Below are 27190 nucleotides of genomic sequence, written 5' to 3' on the forward strand. Positions count from 1 at the left end.
ACATTTTACTGAATAGTATACATTAAACTCTGAAATTTAGTTTTGTATTTGGACACCTGATCTCAGCTACAGGGAATTCATTGGATTGTGTAGAATAATCATGCGTTTCATTACAAATTTTGGAGAAAATCTGCATTTTCTTTTGGAGAGATTCACTTCAATAACCCAGTTTGAAATATAGCAAATATATTTGAGAGTTTTTTTCAGTAATTCACCAGATATGGATGTCACTAACAAGACTGGCACTTATTGCCCATCCCTGATTGAAATGAGTTGCTTACTAGCCATTTTAGAGGGCGGTTAAGAGTCAACCACACAGCTGTGTGTCTGGAGAGATATATAGGCCAGACCAGGTAAGCGATGTTAGTGAACCAGATAAACTTTTATAACCAGTTTGGACATTTCACTGTTACCATTATTGAAATTTGCTTGTTATTCAACATGAATTTGATAAATTGAATTGAAATTCCCCAGCACAGTGGTGGAATTTAAACTTGTGCGTAGATTGATAGTTTAGGACTCTGGATTACGAGTTCTATAGTTTCATGTATTGAAATGGTAAGGCCAGTTAATGTAGTTTGACACTTGTTAAGTACGGTGATGATGTCATCAGTCTGGGACACAACAACACGTGATGTGAGGGCAACATGGAAGTGAGAATGAGAAATAAAGATGTGTTCAGAGAATGAAATGTTGAGACATGATATATGCATGATCTAATTTAAGTTGCAAATACACAATAGTGGCGACAGGGATACGGACTTTGAAAGTAAGTTTCATGTTAGTTGATGAGATTGGAGAAATCCTGGATCCAAAACTTCCAATGTGTTATGGAGCCAGCTATGCTAGGTCCAAGATGGACACGGTGGCTAACTCATTTGAACTTCATGCTGACAGTAAAGAACTGATAGTGAACGATAACACAACAAATAATTCAAAATAAAGAAGGAGAGCACTACTTTTGCACCTTGCAGGACCAGATGTGCAGGATATATTCTCAACACTACCAAACACGTGACAAGTCACAGACTACACAGCAGTGGTGGATGCTCTGAATGCTTACTTTGTTCCCCAGGTCAACACTATGTTTGTCCAGCAGCATTTTCATCAGCTTGCCCAAAAACAAGGTGAGGCGCTTCAACAATCCTCTACGTGCCTTTGGTAGGCAGCAAAAGACTGTAATTTTCTAATTGACACAGACAACCAAATCAGTGATACCATAGTGGGAAAATGTAACTCAGGCTATGTGTGGAGAAAACGACTGGAGAATATGCAGGGTCTAACGCTTGCCTGCACACTGGAAATAGCAGCACAATGTGAAAAAGAAGAAAGTTAATGAGACAGAGTCATCCGAAAAAAAAATTGTGCGGGGGGCATAAATCTGTGCATTTTAGTAGATTCAGGAGCAGAAGTAATATACTGGATGAAAATGTGTGGGGGAAAAAGCTTAAGTCAGAGAAGATAATGTGCCATTCCTATATTTCTATACAGAAGAGAAAACTACCCATATTTGTCTAGCACATCATTGGAAGTCGAGGGGTGTTTGAATGTGAAATGAGTATTGGACACAAAACAGACCAGGCAGAGTTCATCATGATAAAAGACAATAATGAACCACTCCTAGGTAGGGAAACAGCTTCAAAATTGGGTGTGTTAAAGATGGGAGAAAATGTGTCAGTAGTGACAGACACTAAGGAAACACTTAAGATGCAGTATCCAAAAGTGTTTGAAGGTGTAGGAAAGCTGAACACTAAGCAGATCAGTCTGTACATTGATCCAAAGGTAAAGCCTGTGGCCCAGCCACTCTCACGCATACCTTATAACTTAAGGGAGACTACTGAGAAGAAGATCGAACAGCAAATGAAACTGGACATTATTGAGAAAGTTGAAGGCCCAATTTCTTGGGTTAACTCCTTGGAGTAATTTTACTAAAACTCGACAAGGCATCAGAATGTGCCTACACATGAGAAGGGGAAATGAAGCAATTGTGAAGGAGAGATTTCCCATTCCAACTGTAAATGAGATGCTATAATGTATGAGTGGTGCTGCAGTGTTTAACAAACTAGACTCAAAATGGGGCTATCACCAGCTGGAACTAACTGCAGAATCTCGAGAGATAACCACATTTGCTGTGCATAATGGGGTGTATAGGTACAAGAGACTGATAGTTGGTGAGTCATCAGCCGGTGAGCAGTACCAACATGAGACAGCAAATGCTTCAGCTAGAATTGAAGGAGTTGAGAACATCTCAGATGATGTGCCTAACCAAAAACTGCATGATGGAAGACTGCATGCTGTCTTAAAATGACTCGTATAGTGTGGACTGACACTGAACCCGGAGAAATATCTGGTCATCGTGGACAGACTAGCTTTCATGGAATTCTCTTGTCACAGGTCTCCCAGGTCAGTTGGCTACAGCAGCAGATTCATACCACAGTTTGCAACTTTGTCAGAACCACTGAGACAATTGACCAGGGAGGACATCCAGTTCATTTGGAGAAGAACAGAAAGAAGCATTCAGAGCCCTAAAAGAGGAGCTAACAAGAGCAGATATATTGGCCTATTTTGATAAAGTTGTGCCAACTAAAGTACATGTAATAGCAAATGCCAGCCCAGTCAGACTGGGGACAGTATTCACACAAAACAAAATGAAGAAATGGTACCTGCCTGCTATGTGAGCTGTAGTCTCACAGACTGTGAATGAAAATACTCCCAGAGTCAGAAGCATTAGCACTAGTATGGGCCTGTGAAAGACTTCACCCTTATTTGTGTGGGAGAAAATTTGACCTGATCACAAATCACAAACCTTTGCAGATAACTTGCAGCCCAAGATCTAAACTATGTGCACACGTAGCGCAGTGGGTCTTGAGATTGCAACCATATGACTACAGAGTCGTACACATGCCAGAAAAACAGAATATTGCAGACCCACTGTTGAGGTCACTGGGAGAGACTGCTCAAAAAGAGAGACACAAGCATGATTCAGAGAAATATGTCAGCTTCATAGCTATGAGTGCTACGCCTAAAGCCCTGCCGATACGAGAGGTGGAGAGAGCCTTTGCGACAGATCCAGGACTATATGAGGTGCATAAAACCATCGTGAATAGACATTTTGAGAACTGTAAAGCATATGCACCCATCGCAAGTGAGTTGTGTGTATCTGTACGCAGAACAAAAAGGAAAGTACAAGCTGTATGCAGATGACCACAGAGGAGCACAGGAGTCCACTGTAAAAGTTGGGGACACTGTGCTTATCCAGCAAGAAAAAGTGGACAAATTCACCACACCTTTCAACACAACACCACACAGGATAGTGAGGAAACAGGAAATCAAGTAGTAGTTGAATCTCCAACTGGAATGCAGTATGCAAGGAACACCACACATGTTCAACACGAGAGACTTTTGACAAACAGGAGGAAATTAAAGGATTTGACAATGAAATACAGGGACAGGAAGACAAGATGATGGACTGTTGTGGGCAAGCGCAAATTCACAGTGAGCAAAAACCATTACTAGACATTGAAAGCAGAGAAAAACTGGCAGAGAGACCTCAAAGGGTTAGAAAGCAATCTCTGAAGTTTAACGATTTTCTATTGAAGTAGGACTTAAAAGTTGGGAGTTTTGAAACAATGAAAACTATTGTAAGTTGAAAATGAAGTTTCAGTTTCTGAGTTATCATTAAGTTAAAACAGAAAATGTGTTGCTTATAGTCATGCATATCAGAGAATATGTGATGAATTAAAATGGTTAAATCTGTGAGTTGAATGTGTTCTAAAACATTGAAGTTCATTTCTCAGGAAAGGAGGGATGTCATGTATTGAAATGGTAAGGTCCATTAATGTAGTTTGACATTTGTCAAGTACTGTGATGATGTCATTAGTCTGGGACAGAACAACACGTGATGTGAGGGCAGCACAGAAGCGAGATTGAGAAGAACATGAAGCGTCGAGTTATCATATATGCACTTAGTAATTAAGTACTAAGATAGGTTGCAAATACACAACATATTGCATAACAGCAATGCAACTATAATTCTTAGGAACAAAAGAATTAAGAAACATGCACAAAATAAACCTGGATTCACAATTTTGAGTCAGTACTTAAATATTTTCATCTTAGTGTATTTAAGATTCTTTAGCCCTTATCAGTGTTTTCAGCTATGCGACTGAGGGAGAATCATTTTTTTCTGCTTTAATTCCAAAGCTGCTTTGCAGTGCTTTTTTTTGTTAATCTTTTAATTTGATTATAGACTAATTTGTTGATATTTTTGTAATTATATCATTAACAAATAAACCTGTATTTTTGTAATTTTAAAATTGTTAAATGTAACAGTTGGAACATTAAGAAATTGTTGATTGCAGTATGATAACTGCTATTTGGTCATTTGTAATTCCCCACCGTTCCTATGTAAGGCATTCTTATGTGATTTTTTAATTTTTTCAGGCAGCAGTACAGATAGTTCCAGCATCAGAACACCAGGTGCTGAACCAGTTCTAAGTTTACATTACAGTACAGAGGGAACGACTGCGAGCACAATCAAGCTAGATTTTACTGATGAATGGTAAATATAATATGGCAAAATGCATGTTGATTTTTTAAAAATGTGGACAATACTTGACTTTGGAATCCCTTTTGATCAGAGTTAATTAACATTTGAAATGTCAGATTAAAACATATCATTAAACCACTGCATTTCTGTATTACAGTGCCTTGTAGAAGTGTTCAGCCCCCAACACTTTATTCATATAAATATTACAACCAGAGGTTTTGATCAATTTAACAGAGAATTTTTATTTGGGAACCACGTGCTCATTTTTTCACAGTAGAGCCCCAAAAACAGGGAAAATTGAAAGCATGAAAAACTTAAAAATTTAAAAGCTGAGATGTCAGTAGTTCAAAAATATTTCATGCCCTCTGCTCAGTACTGATTGAACCACCTTTCACAGCTAGTACAGTCAGTAGTCTTTTTGGATAAGTCTCTATTAGCTTTGCACAACAGATAAAGCAAGATCTGCCTATTCCTCCATGCAAAGTTGCTCAAGCTGTGCCAGGTTAGTTGGAGAGCAGCAGTGAATGGCAATATTGAGATCTTGCCAGAGATGTTCAATTGGGTTCTTATCAGAACTCTGACTGCGTCACTCAAGGACATCAGTTTTCTTCATTTCAAGCCAGTCCATGGTTGCTCTGGCAGTGTGCTTTGGATCATTGTCCTGCTGAAAGATGAATTTCCTCCTAATTTTAAGCCTTCTGGCAGAGGCTAGCAGGTTTTCATCCAGGATCTATGTATTTAGCAACATTCATCTTCCCATTAACCCTGACCAGATTTCCAGTCCCTGTACACTGTACACTGGAATTTAGAAGGATAAGAGGGGATCTGATTGAAACATAGAAGATTATTAAGGGATTAGACACGCTAGAGGCAGGAAACATGTTCCCGGTGTTGGGGGAGTCCAGAACCAGAGGCCACAGTTTAAGAATAAGGGATAGGCCATTTAGAATGGATTTGAGGGAAAAATTTTTTACCTAGAGAGTTATGGATCTGTGGAATGCTCTGCCTCAGAAGGCAGTGGAGGCCAATTCTCTGGATGCTTTTAAGAAAGAGTTAGATAGAGCTCTTAAAGATGGTGGAGTCGAGGGCTATGGGGAGAAGGCAGGAACGGGGTACTAATTGTGGATGATCAGCCATGATCACAGTGAATGGCGGTGCTGGCTTGAAGGGCCAAATAGCCTACTCCTGCACCTGTTGTCTATTGTTGCTGAAAAGCATCCCCCTAGCATGATGCATCCTCCACTATACGTTACAGTAGGGATGGTGTTACCTGGCTGATGCTCAGTATTAGATTTGCACCACATGTACCACTTAGTGTTGAGACCAAAATGTTCCACTTCGGTCTCATCCAACCAAAAAACCTTCTTCCACATATTAATGGTATCTTCTAAGTGGTGCTTTGCGAGGTGTTTATGGGTAACGATATGCTTTTTTTTTTAGCCAGGGCTGCTTTCGTTATGCTCTTCCATAAGTACCCTTTTTTGCGCAAGGCCTTAGAAAGCCTTTTCTGCAAGACATGACTTCCTACAAAGCAAAACCCAATTTAATGAATGGCAGCCATGCTTCACTACCAGATGAACTCAGTGCCTTATATGCACGCTTTGAAAGGGAGAACACAACTACAGCTGTGAAGATCCCTGCTGCACCTGATGACCCTGTGACCTCCGTCTCAGAGGCTGATGTTAGACTGTCTTTAAAGAGAGTGAACCCTCACAAGGCAGAAGGTCCTGATGGAGTACCTGGTAAAGCTGTGAAAACTTGTGCCAACCAACTAGCGGGAGTATTCAGGGATATTTTCAACTTCTCACTACTACGGGCAAAAGTTCCCACTTACTTCAAAAAGGCAACAATTATACCAGTGCCAAAGAAGAATAATGTGGGCTGCCTTAATGACTACTGCCCAGTAGTACTCACATCAACAGTGATGAAATGCTTTGAGAGGTTGGTCACAACAAGACTGAACTCCTGCCTCAGCAAGGACCTGGACCCATTGCAATTTGCCTATCGCCACAATTGGTCAACGGCAGACGCAATCTCAATGACTGTCCCCATGGTTTTAGACCATCTGGACAACACAAACACCTATGTTAGGATGCTGTTCATCGACTATAGCTCATCATTTAATACCATCATTGCGACAATCCTGATTAAGAAGTTACAGAACCTGGGCCTCTGTACCTCCCTCTGCAATTAGATCCTAGACTTCCTAACTGGAAGACCACAGTCTGTGCAGATTGGTGGTAACATATCCTCCTCGCTGACAGTCAACACTGGCACACCTCAGGGGTGTGTGTTTAGCCCACTGCTCTACTCTCTATATACACATGACTGTGTGGCTAGGCATAGCTCAAATACCATCTATAAATTTGCTGATGATACAAGCATTGCTGGTAGAATCTCAGGTGGTGACAAGAGGGCGTACAGCAGTGAGCTATGCCAACAAGTGGAAGGGTGCCACAGCAACAACCTGGCACTCAACGTCAGTAAGACGAAAGAGCTGATTGTTGACTTCAGGAAAGATAGGACGAAGGAACACATACCAATCCTTAGAGGGATCAGAAGTGGAGAGAGTGAGCAGCTTCAAGTTCCTAGGTGTCAGAATCTCTGAGGACCTAACCTAGTTCCAACGTATCAATGTAGTTATAAAGAAGGCAAGACAGCGGCTATACTTTATTAGGAGTTTTAAGAGATTTGGCATGTCAACAAATACACTCAAAAACTTCTATAGTTGTATCATGGAAAGCATTCTGACAGACTGCATCACTGTCTGGTATGGAGGGCATAGAACTGAAAGAAGCTGCAGAAGGTTGTAAATCTAGTCAGCACCATCTTGGGCACTAGCCTACAAAGTACCCAGGACATCTTTAGGGAGCAGTGTCTCAGAAAGGCAGCGTCCATTATTAAGGACCTCCAGCACCTAGAGCATGCCCTTTTCTCTGTTACCATCAGGTAAGAGGTACGGAAGCCTGAAGGCACACACATAGCAATTCAAGAACAGCTTCTTCCCCTCTGCCATCCGATTCCTAAATGGATGTTGAAGCTTTGGACACTACCTCACTTTCTTTTAATATGCAGTATTTCTGTTTTTGCATGTTTTTAAAAAATCTATTCAATACGCAATTGATTTACTTGTTTGTTTTTTTTATTTTATTTTTTTTCCTCACTAGGTTATGTATTGCATTGAACTGCTGCTGCTAAGTTAATGAATTATCACATGCCGGAGATAATAAACCTGATTCTGATTCTGAAATTGTGGACCATGACCTTCGTCTCCAGTTGCAGCCATTAACTTCTGCAGCTCACTTAGAGTGACTGTTGGCATCACGGTAGCCTCTCTTACAAGTGCCATTCTTCTCTGGCGACTAAGTTTAGAGGGGTGGCCTGACCTGGACAGTGTGGTTGTGGTTTCATATTTTTTCCCCTTTCTAGCTCCAAAGTATGTTCAGTGCCTTTGAGATGATCTTGTACCTTTCCCTAGATTTGTACTTCTTTGTTATTCCTTATATTCCTGACTTGTCTTGAATGATGTTTTGTCTTCATTTTGGTTTGTTCTGTTGAAAATCCACCATACTGTTGGACCTTACAGAGAGATGGGGTAGTTTTAGCAAATTGACAGATTTTTAGAAATTTTCTTTTGATTTGACTTGATGCATAATGTTTTGTAGATTAGGTCAAAAATCCTACTTCAATATATATTTAAATATAGAAAATGAGAAACTAACATGAAAATAGTGTGGGGGCTGAGTACTTTTCAAAGTACTGTACTTCTGCTACCATTTAAGAGTTGTCTATAGGTCTTCGAATGGAAAAGGAGTTCTTCAACCAAAACTGTTTGGGAGAATCACAGAAGTTTGACTACTTGCAGTTGTTTTTATACCATGAACTGTTTTTTAGGAATGCCATTAGGAATTGCTTAAAAATAATAAAGTTATGTTTAGTTGAAGAAAAGCTAGCTGAAAATTTAATAGCTTTTTCAAATGCAAAGAAGTAAAATATTTTTTAAAAAGAAAGCATTAGTTACTGACAGGAAATCTGAAATAAAGCAGAAAACTGTTGGAAATACTCAGCAGGATCATTTTGCTTGAACTTTAACTCTGTTTCTCTTTCCATAGATGCTGCTAAACCTGTTGAGCGTTTCCAACATTTTCTGCTTATTTTGACTACGTAAAAAATTTTTGTTTCTTCTTATTGTATAAGTTGTTCAATATTCAGTTACGTAATTTGTGTAATTGTTAAAGCAACTGAAAGAGGAATGTCTACCTATTCCTAAAATTTGATTACTCTGTCATTGAAATAGCTGATACTTTTAGGCTGACTAGCATTTGAGGCCATAAGACATAGAAGCAGAATTGGCCCATTGGCCCATCAAGTCTACTCTACCATTCCATCATGACAGATTTATTCTCTCTCTCACACCCTATCTTGAGTCCTAAAAGTACCAAAAATGAATTGATTTTCCTTTCTGTAAAATATACATCAAATGTCATCATTCTCTGTTGGTGTTACAACACAAACAGTAAAATTAATATCATAGAAGCTGTGCTATCCAACTCATGCCAGATTTTAGAGGTGCTAGTTAATCAAGATTTACCCTGCCTTTCTGTCAATTTTGCCACTCCATTTATGATATCTCTCTGCCAACATGACCACTTCTTCCTCGGTGTTCCTCTGTTGATGCTCCTTCCAAAATGCTAGTGTACTAGATAACAGTGTTCACTGTGTGGCAAATACAAAACTGAAGAATAATTTTTCTTGTAAATGTTAGTTCTTAAAATAGTTTGAATATAAGAATATTGACTTGATCTGACAATTCATTTTATTAAAATGCTAGGAGTGATTCGGCTTCAACTTCTCGGGGAACTGGAATTCAAAGCAAACAAAGCAATCAGGAAGAATCTCAGCAAATACAAGCCCCTGAGGAGCATTCAGAAGAAATAATAGACACAAGTAAGCTTACAGATACTCTCTTTAAACTTTTGGAATTAATAAAGAGGAGGAAAATTACTTCTAAAAGAAGTCTTTATAAATTAAGAAAATCCTTTTCCAATTCACTTCTTGGAGAGATTAACTGGCGGGGGTCAAGAGTTGAGATATTTGGTCTCTGATTTGCTAATGCACTCACAATATTTATGTAGCTGATTCTGTTAGGGCCTGAGTTACTAGTGATTCTAGGATGTTGAGGGCAGTGGTAATGTGATTAATGTTATACGTTGGTGTGTGTATCTGATTTATGTGGTATTTGTGAGCATAAATGATAATTGCCACATCTCAGGTTATATTCAATGCCGTTTTGAGCAGGCAAATGCAGTTCAGCACTGAACAGTTATCAGCAAACACTGCTATTTTTGGCTTTATGATGGAGTAAAATTCTTTGATGAAGTAGTTGAAGATACTTGGATCCAGAATGTTACCTGCAGTGATGTCCTACAGCTGTGCTATTCAACCATTATTAACCTCAGCCATCTTCCTTTGTACAATAGAACATAGAACAATATAGCATAATAACAGGTCTTCATCCCATGATATCTGTGCCAACCATGTTATGTTTAATGTTTTGTGTTCTGGTCTAATATGTAAAAGACAGAGTTACAAATTATCTGCAGAGCTACTAGTTTCTGTTTTTGGGTGGTAGCCACCTATTAACTGGCAGAAGTTTCCTAGGCCCTTAAAGTGCGACTGAAGATTCTGTGTAGAACTCTAGGGTTACTTTATGTAACAAATTGACCTTCAGGATCTGCATTTGAACCCAGAGTGGATTTTAATCCATTACAGTATCTTCTTTTTTTTGCAGATGTTTCTGCACCTGAATCAGCTGAACAGTCAGGTAAAAGAATATGCAAAGTCAGGCACATGGAGGTTGATGAAGCCAATAAAGAAGGGAGCACAACTAAAGAAACCAAAGCGAGAGTATTCGATTACCTCTGCCAGACTGCACCAGCAAACTTCTATCAGAGAAGCCTACAGCAACAAGAAGTGTCTTGCCAAAGTACAGAAACTAATGACAGCTGCAATAGAATGACTGAATCCACACAGCAGTCAGAACCAACAAGGCTGAGTAATCAGAATGAGCCTACTCGGACATCTGCCAGTCGTGAAACTGATGACAGTGATGATGATCCTGTTTTAATTCCATCTTCCCGGTTTAGAGCAGGATCAGGACACAGGTAAGATGAGAGCTACTTGATTGTAAACTTAAGTGGAATTGTTTTATATTGTATATAAATTGGTAATTTTAATTCAAAACAAGATCCCATTCAAGAACAAACATGCAACATTTAAAATATTTACTTTCCAGGATTATGGTTCTAAGTTGTGGTTGAGCAAATCAGATTACCAGAACTGCAATTTTAGTTGCTTGCAAATTTTCTTTTCCAATTGCTTAACATTACACATCAGCATTCATGGTTTACAAAAAGATTGATCCAATTTGAATTTATTTTATGGTTCATACATGGTCTTGGAAATAGCTCTAAAGCCTATGTTGTGCAATGCACTGCACAAGCCCTTAGTAAATAGATTAAGAATCGATGTACTTTTTAAAAACTTGAATATACCTAAACTTAAAAAGACTATTTCTATTCCAGCTCAAATCTAGATCATTTTGAAAGATTGCTTAATATTATTTTGCTTCTTGTCATTATTAATGTCATATAATCAAACCTGCTACGATTATGGTTACTTTTAATAGAGTACCATTATGAAATCTTGCATCACCATCACTTTAAAAAAAAATGAAGAGAGCAGGCAGTTGGGAATGATATAATTTGACATTGCAATGCCATGAGTCCCAAGACCAATCCAGTTAGTAGCATTGCTAACCTCTGAGGGAGATGAAACCTGTAGCCACTTTAAGAAAAACGATGACAAATTGTTCAAAACTGCATATGATAATGAAAGGACAATGGAGCGAGGAGATGCAGAGAAGAAAGGAGAAATGAAATTGTTTACCAGTTCAATTCTTTCGGTTTGCATAATAGCAAGGGGAGATGCAAGAGTAAGGTTGCGTGGAGATGTATTTAGTTTCAGCTTCACAATCCTAATCAATGATGTTCACTCCCTTCCACTATATTTATTATTGCTCTCATCTCCTGATTAGGGTCGAGCACAATCAAAAGCACTTGCCAGAATGGGTTAAAAATGTTACAGAAGGAAAAATACTAAACCTGGGGAAGTTCAGCTTATCAATGGATTAATCCTGTCCATTAAAAGTGAATATCTGTTGCATGATTTCAGCCAATTCCCCGAGTGGAACTATTTCCCACTGTGGAATTTTAAAACCCTGAAGATCAAGTATAGAGTAAACTATTCAACCGTGGAACAATTCCACTATTTAATTAGAATGTGAGTGATCTACAGATATATGAACTCCATTTGTCTGCCAAGGTTCTGCGTACATTCATGTGTTTACCCAATTATAATCTATCAATCTCAAGTTAGAAATGTAAACATCTTTTGAAGGGATATGGTTCAAAATTTTCTAATTCCCTTTCCTCTGACATGACCTCTCAACAGATAGCTTCAAGGGTCCTTTTATTCTGGTCTTCCCCATTCTGCTGTTCTACTTCCGGAGTATATCAGGTCATTAAAATTTCATAGTTACAAACAAACCTCAATTTAGATCCTTTATTCTGATTAAACTTCAAAGGTACTACAATGTAGCTTTTGACAATTGTTTATTCTACTGCAATGTAGTGCTCTGAACCAGTTGCAGTATTCCAGATAAGATCTAACTGGAGGTCTTTCCAACTATAGCATTAATTCCATAACTTTTGTATTTTGAGCTCTTGAGACAAAGATTAACATTCCTTTTATGTTTCTCTTTTAGTTTTTGAATAGTCCAGTAGTATTTAATGATTTGGTGACATGTCCCCTAAGTTTCTCTGCTCATCTGAAGGATAGAAACAGGAGAAAGAGGAACCCATATGGTTGCTTGAATCTGCTTAGTTCTGGATTCTCCCACAAAGAGAATCATTATCTCAGCGTCTACCTGTCAAGCCTTCTATGGATTTAATGTTTCATAAGATTACCAAGTTCGTAACTCCAGTTTGCGTCCAACTTGCACAATCATTCTTCTTCATGCACCCACTTATTGAAGAAATCAAATTTGTGAACTTTCTCGGAATTTCATCAGTGCAAAGTATTCCAGTTGTGGCCTCGCAAGTGCCCTGTTTGGTTGTAGCAAGATTTCCTTATGCTTTATCAATCCTCCTTGGAGTAAAAACACATTCTGTTTTCCTTCCTAATTTCTTGTTGCTTCTGCATGTTGACATTCTGTGTTACATTTGCGAAGATATCTAGACCTTTCTAAGGTAACATTGTACAGTTTCTCTCCATTTAAACATCATTTTTACCGGTTATACATATTAGCCAAATTGTCTTCTCCTCCAAGATTACTTTCTCAAATATTGTTGTATCATCAGCATACATGCCTACAAAAGTTTGGCTCCCTCATCTATGTCATTAATTTGGAGCAATATTGACTGGGACTCCATTTATGGCAGAGGTTTAGAATTTGTTACCTACATCTAAAAGGGTTTCTTGTCACAGTATATAGCTAATCCAGGCTAGATATTCTATTATGCACTGAACCAGCCTAGGTGGTTGGAGTTTCAGTGGGAGAACATTTTGGAAACAGTCAAGTTTTCAGATTGTTAAGGATAAAGGTAAGATTAGAACTCGGGAAAATGCTAAACTGGATAAAGGATAATTACAGCAGTATTAGAAAGAAACTGCAGTGAGTACATTGGCAGGACCCTGAGGAATCTTGATGGGAGGAGGGATCTTGTGGCGCAAGCTAATAGCTCCCTGAAAGTGACAAAACAGATAGGTCATTACTTTCATCAATTAGAATGTTGAATATAAAATAATGTAGCAACTATATAAAACTTTGGTTAAGCCACATTTAGAGTTTTGTGTACAGTTATAATTGCTGCATTAGGAAGCATGTGGAGGAGAGGATACAAAGGAGATTCACCGGGATATATAAAGAATATCAGCTATAAAGAGTGGCTAGACAAATTTAAATTGTTTTCTCTGGAGTGTCAAGTGTGTGGGGCAACCTGACAAAAGTATATAAAGTTATGAGGGGCATAAATAGAGAAGATAATCAGAATCCTTTCCAAAGGACAGAAACGTTAAATGTTAGAGGACATAGCTGTAAGGTGAAAAGGGGAAAGTTTAATGGAGATACAGAGGATTCCAGTTAATTGGGACACAACAGGACCAGTACATTTTGGCACAATTAAATAGCTACCCCAATTAGATAAAGTTTCATGGAATTAGTTAAAAGGATATAAAAATGACAAATTACAGTTTAACTGAGTAACAAATTATGCATTTAAATGAAATACAGAAAAGATTGGAACACTATCAATGATATAACAGTATTATAAAACTGTGTTTTAGTTCCTGATTGTTATTAACAGAGGAATTCATCATGTACCTATATGCTGCTTTCTTCTATTAATTGACTGTAAATGGACAAAATCAGCGTAGCTATCTAGTGTAGATAATCAACTGCCTTCATACAATGCCATCAAAAATCGTATCCTCCAAATCTTCATTTTCATTGTAACATTCAAGATTCAAGATGTTTGTCGATGCCTTCAAATTCTTCATAGTTCTTCATAGTTCCTAATTTGTTTTAGAAGTGAAATCTTTTTATTTTCTCTCCAGACCATTTCTGGCACCTCCAAGCCTGAATACTTGAAACTGCAGTGAGCAAAACTGTTTTGAATTTTCTTACTACTTATAAGAACATAACATATGAAACAAGAGCAGGAGTCGGCCATCTGGCCTGTTGAGCCTGCTCCGCCATTCAATAAGATCATGGCTGATCTGGCCATGGACTCATCTCCACCTACCTGCCTTTTCCCCATAACCCTTATTTCCTCTACTAAGCAAGAATCTATCCAACCTTGTCTTAAATATATTTACTGAGGTAGCCTCCACTGCTTCATTGGGCAGAGGATTACACAGGTTCACCACCCTCTGGGAAAAGCAGTTCCTCCTCAGCTCCATCCTAAATCTACTCCCCCAAATCTTGAGGCTATGTCCCCTTGTTCTAGTCTCACCTACCATTGGAAGCAACCTTCATGCCTCTATCTTATCTATCCTTTTCATAATTTTGTATGTTTCTATGAGATCTCCTCTCATTCTTCCGAATTCCAGCAAGTACAGTCCCAGGCAATATAATCTCTCCTCAGCCTAACCCCCTCATCTCTGGAATCAACCTGGTACCTTATTTCTTGCCAACCAATGGTAGGAAAATCACTTCTTTTTGAACACAGGTACATGCAACTGATGCTATTTAAAAACTATTGTAAGCACAGTTTTGATTCTTAATGGCTATATAAGTGCATGCAACTGACACCAGTTAGGCACTGTGCTGCTGAATTGGGACAGAAGACTGTTGCTGAACCGTCCCAAATAAACAAAGGGAATCCTGGCTATTTTCTCAATTAGTTTTTGTTCTTTAGGAGTTGTCCCAAATAAGCGCCTGCCCTGATAAACTGATGACCCAACTAACCAGAATCCACTGTATATGATACAAGCTTTTCTTTTGCATGGAGAGTGGTAGGTCCCTGTAGCACGCTTCCAGGGGAGTTGGTGGAATCAGATACAATATCAACATTTAAGAGGCATTTATTCAGGAATGTGAACAGGCAGGGAATGGAGAAATATAGGACATTTATTGGCAGTTGTGCACCGTGGTCAACACATCAACAGGCTGAAGGGCATGTTCCTATATTGTATTGTTCTGTATAAATAATGCAGATATCTGTGGCATTCACTACTTGTAGCTTGTAGTCTGACTTCTGGCTTGTTTTTCTGTTAGTTGGCTAATTCTTTATCCATGCTAATATTTTGCTTCCAAATCTAGGAGCTTTTATCTTGTATAGTAATTTTAAGACACCTGACACAATTCCTTTGGCTATCCAAACATACTATACCTATTGGTTCCCTTTTATCCACATCCTCAATACCTTCTGAAACAAGTCTAATCAATTTATCAAATACTATTTCCATTTCCGAAAAGCATGTTGATCCTTCTAAATTGTATAGCGAGCTCCTAAATGTCATGTTACCTCCTCTTATTTACCCCTCGATCGTGACCCCACTAAGGAGAACCAGGCCATTGTCTCCCACACCATCACCGACTTTATCCGCTCAGGGGATCTCCCATCCACTGCTACCAACCTTATAGTTCCCACACCTCGCACTTCCCGTTTTTACCTCCTACCCAAGATCCACAAACCTGCCTGTCCTGGCCGACCTATTGTCTCAGCTTGCTCCTGCCCCACTGAACTCATTTCTGCATACCTCGACGCGGTTTTATCCCCCCTTGTTCAATCCCTTCCGACCTATGTTCGTGACACTTCTCACGCCCTTAAACTTTTTGATGATTTTAAGTTCCCTGGCCCCCACCGCTTTATTTTCACCATGGATGTCCAGTCCCTATATACTTCCATCCCCCATCAGGAAGGTCTCAAAGCTCTACGCTTCTTTTTGGATTCCAGACCTAATCAGTTCCCCTCTACCACCACTCTGCTCCGTCTAGTGGAATTAGTCCTTACTCTTAATAATTTCTCCTTTGGCTCCTCCCACTTCCTCCAAACTAAAGGTGTAGCTATGGGCACCCGTATGGGTCCTAGCTATGCCTGCCTTTTTGTTGGCTTTGTGGAACAATCTATGTTCCGTGCCTATTCTGGTATCTGTCCCCCACTTTTCCTTCTCTACATCGATGACTGCATTGGCGCTGCTTCCTGCACGCATGCAGAACTCGTTGACTTTATTAACTTTGCCTCCAACTTTCACCCTGCCCTCAAGTTTACCTGGTCCATTTCCGACACCTCCCTCCCCTTTCTAGATCTTTCTGTCTCTGTCTCTGGAGACAACTTATCCACTGATGTCTACTATAAGCCTACTGACTCTCACTGCTATCTGGACTATTCCTCTTCTCACCCTGTCTCTTGCAAAAACGCCATCCCCTTCTCACAATTCCTCCGTCTCCGCCACATCTGCTCTCAGGATGAGGCTTTTCATTCTAGAACGAGGGAGGTGTCTTCCTTTTTTAAAGAAAGGGGCTTCCCTTCCTCCACTATCAACTCTGCTCTTAAACGCATCTCCCCCATTTCACGTACTTCTGCTCTCACTCCATCCTCCCGCCACCCCACTAGGAATAGGGTTCCCTTGGTCCTCACCTACCACCCCACCAGCCTCCGGGTCCAACATATTATTCTCCGTAACTTCCGCCACCTCCAACGGGATCCCATCACTAAGCACATCTTTCCCTCCCCCCCCCCTCTCTGCATTCCGCAGGGATCGCTCCCTACGCAACTCCCTTGTCCATTCGTCCCCCACATCCCTCCCCACTGATCTCCCTCCTGGCACTTATCCGTATAAGCGGAACAAGTGCTACACATGCCCTTACACTTCCTCCCTTACTACCATTCAGGGCCCCAAACAGTCCTTCCAGGTGAGGCAACACTTCACCTGTGAGTCGGCTGGGGTGATATACTGCGTCCGGTGCTCCCGATGTGGCCTTTTATATATTGGCGAGACCCGACGCAAACTGGGAGACCGCTTTGCTGAACATCAACACTCTGTCCGCCAGAGAAAGCAGGATCTCCCAGTGGCCACACATTTTAATTCCACATCCCATTCCCATTCTGACATGTCTATCCACGGCCTCCTCTACTGTAAAGATGAAGCCACACTCAGGTTGGAGGACAACACCTTATATTCCGTCTGGGTAGCCTCCAACCTGATGGCATGAACATCGACTTCTCTAACTTCCGCTAAGGCCCCACCTCCCCCTCGTACCCCATCTGTTACTCATTTTTATGCACACATTCTTTCTCTCACTCTCCTTTTTGTCCCTCTGAATATACCTCTTGCCCATCCTCTGGGTCCCCCCCCCCCTTGTCTTTCTTCCCGGACCTCCTGTCCCATGATCCTCTCGTATCCCTTTTGCCTATCACCTGTCCAGCTCTTGGCTCCATCCCTCCCCCCTCCTGTCTTCTCCTATCATTTTGGATCTCCCCCTCCCCCTCCAACTTTCAAATCCCTTACTCACTCTTCCTTCAGTTAGTCCTGACGAAGGATCTTGGCCTGAAACGTCGACTGCACCTCTTCCTAGAGATGCTGCCTGGCCTGCTGCGTTTACCAGCAACTTTTATGTGTGTTGCTTGAATTTCCAGCATCTGCAGAATTCCTGTTGTTTACTGTTCCTTTAATGGATTCCAGCATTTTCCTGATGGCAAGTGTTAGGCTCATTAGTCTAAAGTTTCCAGCTCTTTATTTCCTTCCTTTCTTCAAAATAAGTGTCAGATTTGCACTTTTCAAATTTACTGGGACCTTTGAAGAACTTAATGAATCATGTAAGTTCATAAACAACAGCCATTACTTTTGTAAAACTAGAATAGATGTAGTAGCATATTCAGCTATTCAGCCCATAGAATTTTTGTTACTACTGGCTGATTTCATACCCATTTTCCTACCTTCTCCCCAGAAATTCTTACCAATCAAGGACCTAAATACACCAATGACTTTGCTTCCTCAGCATTTTGTGGCAATAAATTCCACAGCTTCGCCAAAGTCTGGCTATAAAAATTCCTATTCATAAGTTTTAAAGGGATGTCCCTTTTTTTTGAGGTTGTATGTCTGATCCTAGACAGTTCTGCTAATGAAAATATCTTCCCCTCATCCTCTCTATCTAGGCCTTTCGGTGTCAGGTTACTCTCAGTGAGATACCCCACCCCCACCCAATCCTTTGATCTCCATTGAGTACAGGCCCAGAGACAGCAAATGATCCTCATATGCTAAGCGTTTCATTCCTGTGATTATTTTTGTGAACCACCTCTGGACCTTCTCTAGGACCAGCACACCCTTTCTTAGGTACCGGATTCATCTGGAAATGAATGCTAATGTTGCATTCGGCTTCTTTACTACCACAACCTTCAAGATAACCTTGAACTAGGACTCCTAAGTCCCCTTGCATCTCTGATTTTTGAATTTTCTCCTCATTTAGAATACAGTCTACACCTTTATTGTTTCAACCAAAGTGCGTAATCCGACACTTATCTATAATGAATTCCATCACTCTCCAAACCCGTCTAAGTCCTTCTGCAGACTCCCTGCCTCTGTGACCCTACCTTTTCCTCAACCTACCTTAGAATTGACTGCAATTTTGGCCACAAGCCTATCAACTCCTTCATCCAGATCATTACTGTATACAGTGAAAGGTTGCAGTCCCAACACTAATCCCTGCAAAACTCCCCTAGTCACTGACAACCATCCTGAAAAAGTTGTCTTTATCACCACTCTTTGACATCTGTAGATCAGCCAGTCTTCTATCCATGCTAGTACCTTGCCTCTAAAACTCTGGACTCTTGTTTAGAAGCTCCATATGGGCACATTGTCAAAAGCCTTCTAAAAATCTAAGTATTTAACATCCACCAATATTCGTTTGTCTAATTTGCTTGTTTGCCAGCTCAAAGAATTCCAACATATTTGTCAATATATCTCCCCTTAACAATAACATGTTGACTTTGCCCTATTTTATCATACACATCTAAGTAATCCGAAATTTCATTTTTTTACCAGTTAATCTATTTTCCAGTCCACTTTAATCAACTCTGTCTTTGTGCCATGGAAACTGCTTTTAAGTAGCAGGTACTGATTTCAGGTGTTTTTTTCATTCTCAAGCTGGGTATGTTATTCTACCATGTCACAATCATTTTAACCCAAAGGATTCCTTATTATGTCATCATCTATTAATCTCATCTGGTCCTACCTGACCAGTAGTAAAATAATATGTGTCACAACACATCGTTAAGAAACTTTATGTAATACACTCCATGAACTCCTTTATAAAGCCTTTGGCAATTTAGGTTGTCCAAACTATATGATTGAAATAGTATATTTCTTACAAGTTTCCATTGTTTCATGATTTATCCTCTATCCTACATGATGACTTTTAGGAAGAGCGATAAACTACCAATAGTAATTTTTCATTCTTTTTTTTATCTCTTGCTAAAGTGATGCTCCATATTTCTTTCAGCTATCAGCTTAAGTATTTTTTGATCTCATTTTCTTTTTAGTATTTTTCTCTTCTCTGGCCCTTTTTCCATTGTGTGTTACTTTTGCGCACAAGTCCTGTATCATTCTGGTTATCAATATTCATTTGCTACCCTGCACTATTGATGCATATAATTTCTTTAATCTTCAGTATGCTAAAGTGCATGTGGCTAAGGCTGTAATCCAGAGATTTTAGCCTTTGTTCATGCTATCTATTTGCTCTCATTTAACAAATTCACTCATGTCTTTTGAATGCAAAGCGAAAGGCTCCAACTTTCCTGCATTGAAATCCGTCTGTGACAATTTTGCGCACCTACTTAATCAGTTTTTAGGGAATGAGGTTCCTTTGTGTATTTTGCTTTTTGTATCTTCAGAGAAAAACAAAATGTATCAAGTAAGCAGACAGCTCAGTCCTCTACAATAAACTGGGATCATGACAATAATTGGTTTTGGAAGAGGAGAGTCAAACTGGCTTTCTGCATCTGTTTTATATACAATGAATTCTCAGCGCATCGCCAAAGATTAAATGAGACTCCTAAAATTCACATAGATTACACAACAGAACATCTTTATAAAATGTATAAAAGTTAGCAATGCATATTTGATTATCTAATAGGCTACAATTTAAAATATTTTCTGAGGATAGCCAGCAACAGTAATATGAAAGATAGTTGTGTGCTGCAGAACCTGTTACAAATAATCCACTCCAATAGGCAAAATAGAATTACTTCTATAATCTGAGAAAACCATAGCTTTACATCAACACCCTTGTATATTTGTTTATACATTCTAACAATACTATGCATTGTGGTGAAAACTGTTAAGAGTTAAGCTACCAAGAACAAGGATAGAAACCATTTCTACATATCTTTCATATGTGGATTCAAAGTCTATTATAACATTATAATTTAACAGTACTAATATTTTAGCTAAGTATGTTAACTTGTTCATTTGAAGTATTAGTATCAATCCTAAATGAAGTATTCTTCATCCTATAATTGAGCTTAGTTTTAAGCTCCTTGAATTAATTTATGTATAAATTAATCTCATGAATAGGAGTAAACATCTAGTTATAGTTTATCTTAATTTGAGCAGACTGATTAAGCAAGAAGGGTATTTGTGTATACCTGTAATCATTCTTGCTTTGAGGGGCTTAGTATCCTGCACTTCGACTTCTTTGGAAGTAAGTTCACATTTGTATCTAATTGAGCTAGGATAATAGTCAGCTCTGCAGGCAATAGGTTCTATGGAAAATGAGTTTCAGTGCTTGGGAGAATCAGGAATATTGCTAGTGGAGTTGGAGTCATGGTGGTAGATTGCAGTTATGCTTAATTTGTAAAGATGATGGATATGGAAAGGGAGAAACATGGTTCTATTTACTAAGGTTATGCATTTCCGAGAGAACCTGATGTTATTTCAGGAGCTGTTTCACCTCTTTAATAATTGAATGCAGAATTATGATTCATAGGAATATGTTGTTTTGATCTCCACCACCACCCATAGCATTCAGGAACATCCTAATCAGCCCCTGTGAGAAATGAGGGAATTGTCCCCTGAGGAAACTTTGTGTATATTTCAAGGTAATTTGCATGATCCTCCCATCACCATGCCTGATATGTATTCTTTTCATTGCATAATCTTTTTTGACGACGTAAACCAACTTTTTTTCATCAGGTAGATAACTAGCAAGTTCAGAATGGTGGCGTGTATAGGTATTTAGTATATTTCTTTCCAGCCATAATGGTTGTCCGTGCCACTGGATCAAGGTCTTTTCTGCTGAGAGAGTGGGATTGCCCCTGTGCAATGGCTGTTCCACTTAAAACTCCATCACGCACAGGTTTCTGTTGTGCAATTCATCTCAGTCCAAACTCCACAGATGAACTGCACAACAGCGTGTCTTCTTCGAATCCGAAGGACTATTACCAATATTTCTTCCCCTCAGGGCTTGTTCACTTATTATGTTGGAAAAAGAATTTTATATTTAGAAACATAGAAAACCTGCAGCACAAAACAGACCATTCAGCTCACAAAGCTGTGCCAAGCATGTCTGAACTACTTAGTTTTTCTAAGCATGTATCCATCCAGGAGTCTCTTAAAAGACCTTATCGTTTCCACTTCCACCACTGCCACCGGCAGCCTATTCCACGCACTCACCACTCTCTGCGTAAAAAAACTTACCCCTGACATCCCCTCTGTACCTACTTCCAAGCGCCTTAAAACTATGCCCTCTTGTGCTAGCCATTTCAGCCCTGGGGAAAAAGCCTGTGACTATCCACACAATCAATGCCTCTCATTATCCTGTATACCTCTATCAGGTCACCTTTCATCCTCCATCGCTCCAAGGAGAAAAGGCCGAGTTCACTCAACCTATTCTCATAAGACATGCTCCCCAATCCAGGCAACATCCTTGTCAATCTCCTCTGCACCCTTTCTATGGTTTCCATGCCCTTCCTGTAGTGAGGCAACCAGAATTGAGCACAGTACTCCAAGTAGAATCTGACCAGGGTCCTATAAAGCTGCAACATTACCTCTTAGCTCTTAAACTCAATCCTATAATTGATGAAGGCCAGAGCACCCTATGCCGCCTTAACCACAGAGTCAACCTGTGTAGCAGCTTTGAGTGTCCTATGTACTTGGACCCCAAGATCCCTCTGATCCTCCGCACTGCCAAGAGTCTTGTCATTAATGCTATATTCTGTGATCATATTTGACCTACCAAAATGAACCACCTCTCTGGGATGAACTCCATCTGCTACTTCTCAGCCCAGTTTTGCATCCTATTAATGTCTCGCTGTAACCTCTGACAGCCCTCCAAACTATCCACAATGCCTCCAACCTTTGTCATTGGCAAATTTACTAACCCATCCCTCCACTTCCTCATCCAGGTCATTTATAAAAATCACAAAGAGTAGGAGTCCCAGAACAGATCTCTGAGGCACACCACTGGTCACCGACCTCCATGCAGAATATGACCTGTCTACAACCACTCTTTGCCTTCTGTGGGCAAGCCAGTTCTGGATCCACAAAGCAATGTCCCCTTGGATCCCATGCCAACTTACTTTCTCAGTAAGCCTTGTATGGGGTACCTTGTCAAATGCCTTGCTGAAATCTATATATACTTCATCTACGGCTCTACCTTCATCGATGTGTTTAGTCACATCCTCAAGATATTCGATCAGTCTCGTAAGGTACGACCTGCCTTTGACAAAGCAATGCTGACTATCCCTAATCATATTATGCCTCTCCAAGTGCTCATAAATCCTGCCTCTCAGGATCTTCTCCATCAACTTACCAACCACTGAAGTAAGACTCACTGGTCTATAATTTCCTGAGCTATCCCTACTCCCTTTCTTGAATAAGGGAACAACATCCGCAACCCTCCAATCCTCCGGAACCTCACCCGTCCTCATTGATGATGCAAAGATCATCGCCAGAGGCTCAACAATCTCCCCCTTGCTTCCCACAGTAGCCTGGGGTACATCCCGTCCGGTCCCGGTGACTTATCCACCGATGCTTTCCAAAAGCTCCAGCACATTTAGCATTTGGCCACTTGTTTTATTGAATCAGATTTTAAAGGCATGATGGTTGTATCACTTCCCTTCACTACAATCTGATCTTCACAACATTGTATTCAGCTTCTACAAAGAAGATTCTATGTTTAAAGTATTCTTCAAGAAAGCAAATGGCTTAAATCTCTTGAATTATTCCACCATGTTTATAACATCCTATTCTAACTATGACACATTAATGAACAGCTTTAGGACTGGAGCACTTGTCCGATGTAATCTTCTTAACAAATTCTTCCTCCATTTTCAAAGTACAAGGAGATTTTGCACTAGCTGATGGTTATTCACATACTATTAATGTTAATAATGATACCCTCCTATTAGAATCATAGAACACCACAGCACAGATACAGGCCCTTTGGCCCATCTAGTCCATGTCAAACCATTAATCTGGCTTCTCCCATCAACCTGTACCCACACCATAGCACCCCATAATCCTTCCATCCATATACCTATCCAAAATTCTCTTAAATGTTGAAATTGATCCTGCACCCACCACTATCACTACCCTCTGAATGAAGAAGATCTCCTGATGTTCCCCTTAACAGTTCACTGACCTCTAGTTGTAATCTTACCCAACCTCAGTGGAAAAAGCCTGCTTGCATTACCCAGTCTATACCCCTCATAATTTTGTATACCTCTGTCAATTCACCCATCAAGCTCCTACATCCTAGGGAATAAAGTCCTAACCTCTTCCACCTTCCCTATAACTCGGGTCTCAAGTCCCAGAAACATTCTTGTATATTTTCTCTGCACTCTTATCAATTTTATTTACAACTTTCGCATAGTAGGTAACCAAACCTGGACACAATACTCCAAAAACACCTTATACAATTTCAACATACCATCCCACTTCTTGTACTTATTAATTTATGAAGGCCAATGTGGCAAGAGCTTTCTTTATGACCCAATCTATCTGTGATGAGACTTTCAAGAAATTATGGATCTGTATTTCCAAATTTTTCTGTACTTTGCAGTCCTCAGTGCCCTAACTCTCACCGTGTAAGACCTAGCCAGGTTGGTCCTCCTAAATTACAACACCTCACACTTATCTGCACTAAATTCCATGTGCCATTCTTCAGACAGTTTTCCTGCTGGTCCAGATCCTGCTGCAAGCTTTGATAGTCTTCCTCACTGTCCACTACACTTCCAATTTTGGTGATCCAATTTACCACATTATCATCCAGATCATTGATAGAGATGACAAACAACAACGGACATAGTGCCAGTCCCTGCTGCACACCACTAGTCACAGGCCTCCAGTCAAAGAGGCAACCATCTACTATCATTCTCTGGCCTCTCTTGTGAAGTCAATGTCTAATCCAGTTTACTACCTCACCTTGAATGCCAAGCAACTAAACCTTCTTGACCAACCTCCCATGCGGGACTTTAACAAAGGCTTTGCTAAAGTCCATATAGACAACATCCACTGCCTTGCCTTCATCAATTTTCTAAGTAACTTCCTCATAAAGCTCAATTAGATTGGTTAGACATGACCTACCACACACAAAGCCATGTTGACTATCCCTAATTAGTCCTTGTCTATCTGAATACTTATATATCTGGTCCCTTCCAAAAACTTTCCCACTATTGATGTCAGGCTCGCTGACCTATAATTACCTGGTTTATTCTTAGAGCTTTTCTTAAACAACAGAACTTTAGCAATCCTCCAGTCCTCCTGCACCTCACCCGTGGATAAAGATGTTTTAAATGCCTCTGCTAGGGCCCCTGCAATTTCTGCACTAGTCTCCCACAGGGACCAAGGGAACACATTATCAGGTCCTGGAGATTTATCCACCCTAATTTGCCTCAAAGCAGCAAACACCTCCTCCTCCTCTGTAATCTGCATAGGTTCCATGACCTTGCTGCTGCATTGCCTCATATTTATGGACTTTGTGTCCATCTCCTGAGTAAATACAGATGCAAAATATCTATGTAAGACCATAAGACATAGGAGCAGAATTAGGCCACTTGGCCCATTCAGTCTGGTCCACCATTCAATCATGGCTGATCCTGTTTTTCTCCTTTAGAACCCTAGTTCCCGGCCTTCTCCTCGTAACCTTTGATACCACGACCAATCAAGAACCTATCAATCTCTGCCTTAAATATACCCAGTGACCTGGCCTCCAAAGCTGCATGTGGCAATAAATTCCATAAATTCGCCGCCCTTTGGCTAAAGAAATTTCTCCACATCTCTGTTTTGAAAGGGTGCCCCTCTATCCTGAGGCTGTGCCCTCTTGTCCTAGACTCTCCCACCATGGAAAACATCCTTTCCACACCCACTCTGTCTAGGACTTTCAACTTTCAAAAGGTTTCAATGAGATCTTCCCCTCATCTTTCTGAATTCCAGCGAGTACAGACCCAGAGCCATCAAATGTTCGTCATATGATAACGCTTTCGTTCTTGGAACCATCCTTGTGAGCTTCCTCTGGACCCTCTCCAACGCCAGTACATCTCTTCTAAGATGAGTGACCCAAAACTGTTCATCATACTCAGCATCACATCCTTGCTCTTGTATTCTAGACTTCTTGAAATGAATGCTGACATGGCATTTGCCTTCCTCACCACCAACTTCAACCTGTAATTTAACCTTTAGGGTGTTCTGCACAAAGACTCCCAAGCCCCTTTGCATTTCAGATTTTTGGATTTTCTTCCCATTAAGAAAATAGTCTGCACTTTTATTTCTACTACCAAAATGTATGACAATGCATTTTCCAACATTCTGTTTCATTTACCCCTTTCTTGTCCATTCTCCAAGTGCTTCTGCATCCTACCTGTTTCCTCAACACTACCTACCCCTCCACCAATCATTGTATCATCAGAAAACTTGGCAACAAAGCCATCTATTCCATCATCTAAATCATTTATCTACAGCATAAAAAGTAGTGGTCCCAACTCCGACCCCTGCGGAACATCACTAGTCACTGACAGCCAATCAGAAAAGGATCCTTTTATTCCCACTTGCTGCCTCCTATCAATCAGCCAATGCTCTAACTATGTTAGTAACTTTCCTGTAATATCATGGACTCGTAACTTGGTAAGCAGCCTCGTGTGGCACCTTGTCAAAGGCCTTCTGAAAGTCCAAATATACAACATCCACTTCATCCCCTTTATCTATCCTACTTGTAATCCCCTTAAAGCATTCCAACAGGTTTGTCAAGCAGGATTTTCCCTGAAGGAAACCATGCTGACTTTGTACTATCTTGCCCTTTGTCACCAAGTACTCCATCACCTCATCCTTAACAATTGACTCTAACATCTTCCCAACCACTGAGGTTAGGCTAACTGGTCTATAATTTCCTTTCTGCTGCCTTCCTCCTTTCTTAAAGAATGGAGTGACATTTCCACTGTTGGGAGGCCTGTATGTAACTGCCATCAATGTGTTTTTACCCTTGCAGTTTCTTAACTCAACCCACAAGGATTCAACATCTTCCGATCATATGTCACATCTTTCTACTGATTTGATGCCATTCTTTACCAGTAGAGCCACACCACCACTCTGCCTATCTTCTTATCCCTCTGCTATAGTGTGTAACCTTGGACATTCAGCTCCCAACTCGAACCATCATTCAGCTACGATTCAGTGATGGCTACAACATCATACCTGGCAATCTGTAATAGTACTACAAGATCATCCACCTTATTTAAGATTTCCCCTATCTTTTTCAGCTCCACGCATAGATTACCACTCTGATCTTCCAGAGGATCAATTTTGTCCCTTACTATCCTTTTGCTCTGAATATACCTGTAGATTCTCCTTCACCTTGATTGGTAGAGCAACCTCATGCCTTCTTTTAGCCCTCCTAATTTCCTGTTCAAGTGTTCTGTTGCATTTCTTATTCTCCTCAAGTACCTTATTTGTTCCCTTGTACCTATACCTACAATGCAGTTCCTTTCTTTTCCTTAACCAGGGCCTCAATATCTCTTGATTATTGTATTAAGTAGTTCACAAACCTTAAATACTCAACTATTTGGGTCACTCGGGTGAGATGTG

The 27190-nt window shown here is 40.1% G+C and overlaps 1 protein-coding gene across 6 annotated transcripts in view; it reads left to right on the plus strand.

Annotated features, from left to right (window-relative positions):
* The window catches only part of dcaf6 (ddb1 and cul4 associated factor 6), a 176542-nt gene that overhangs the window by 87860 nt on the left and 61492 nt on the right, over positions 1-27190 (plus strand). For all 6 annotated transcript variants that reach the window (XM_063050755.1, XM_063050753.1, XM_063050754.1 and 3 more), the window contains 3 exons: positions 4444-4561; positions 9381-9496; positions 10341-10713. In XM_063050755.1, the coding sequence (XP_062906825.1) occupies positions 4444-4561; positions 9381-9496; positions 10341-10713 (607 nt within the window). The remainder of the gene's footprint in view (positions 1-4443; positions 4562-9380; positions 9497-10340; positions 10714-27190) is intronic.

The sequence above is a fragment of the Mobula hypostoma genome, chromosome 6 (assembly GCF_963921235.1).
Source record: "Mobula hypostoma chromosome 6, sMobHyp1.1, whole genome shotgun sequence".
Lineage (NCBI taxonomy): Eukaryota > Metazoa > Chordata > Chondrichthyes > Myliobatiformes > Myliobatidae > Mobula > Mobula hypostoma.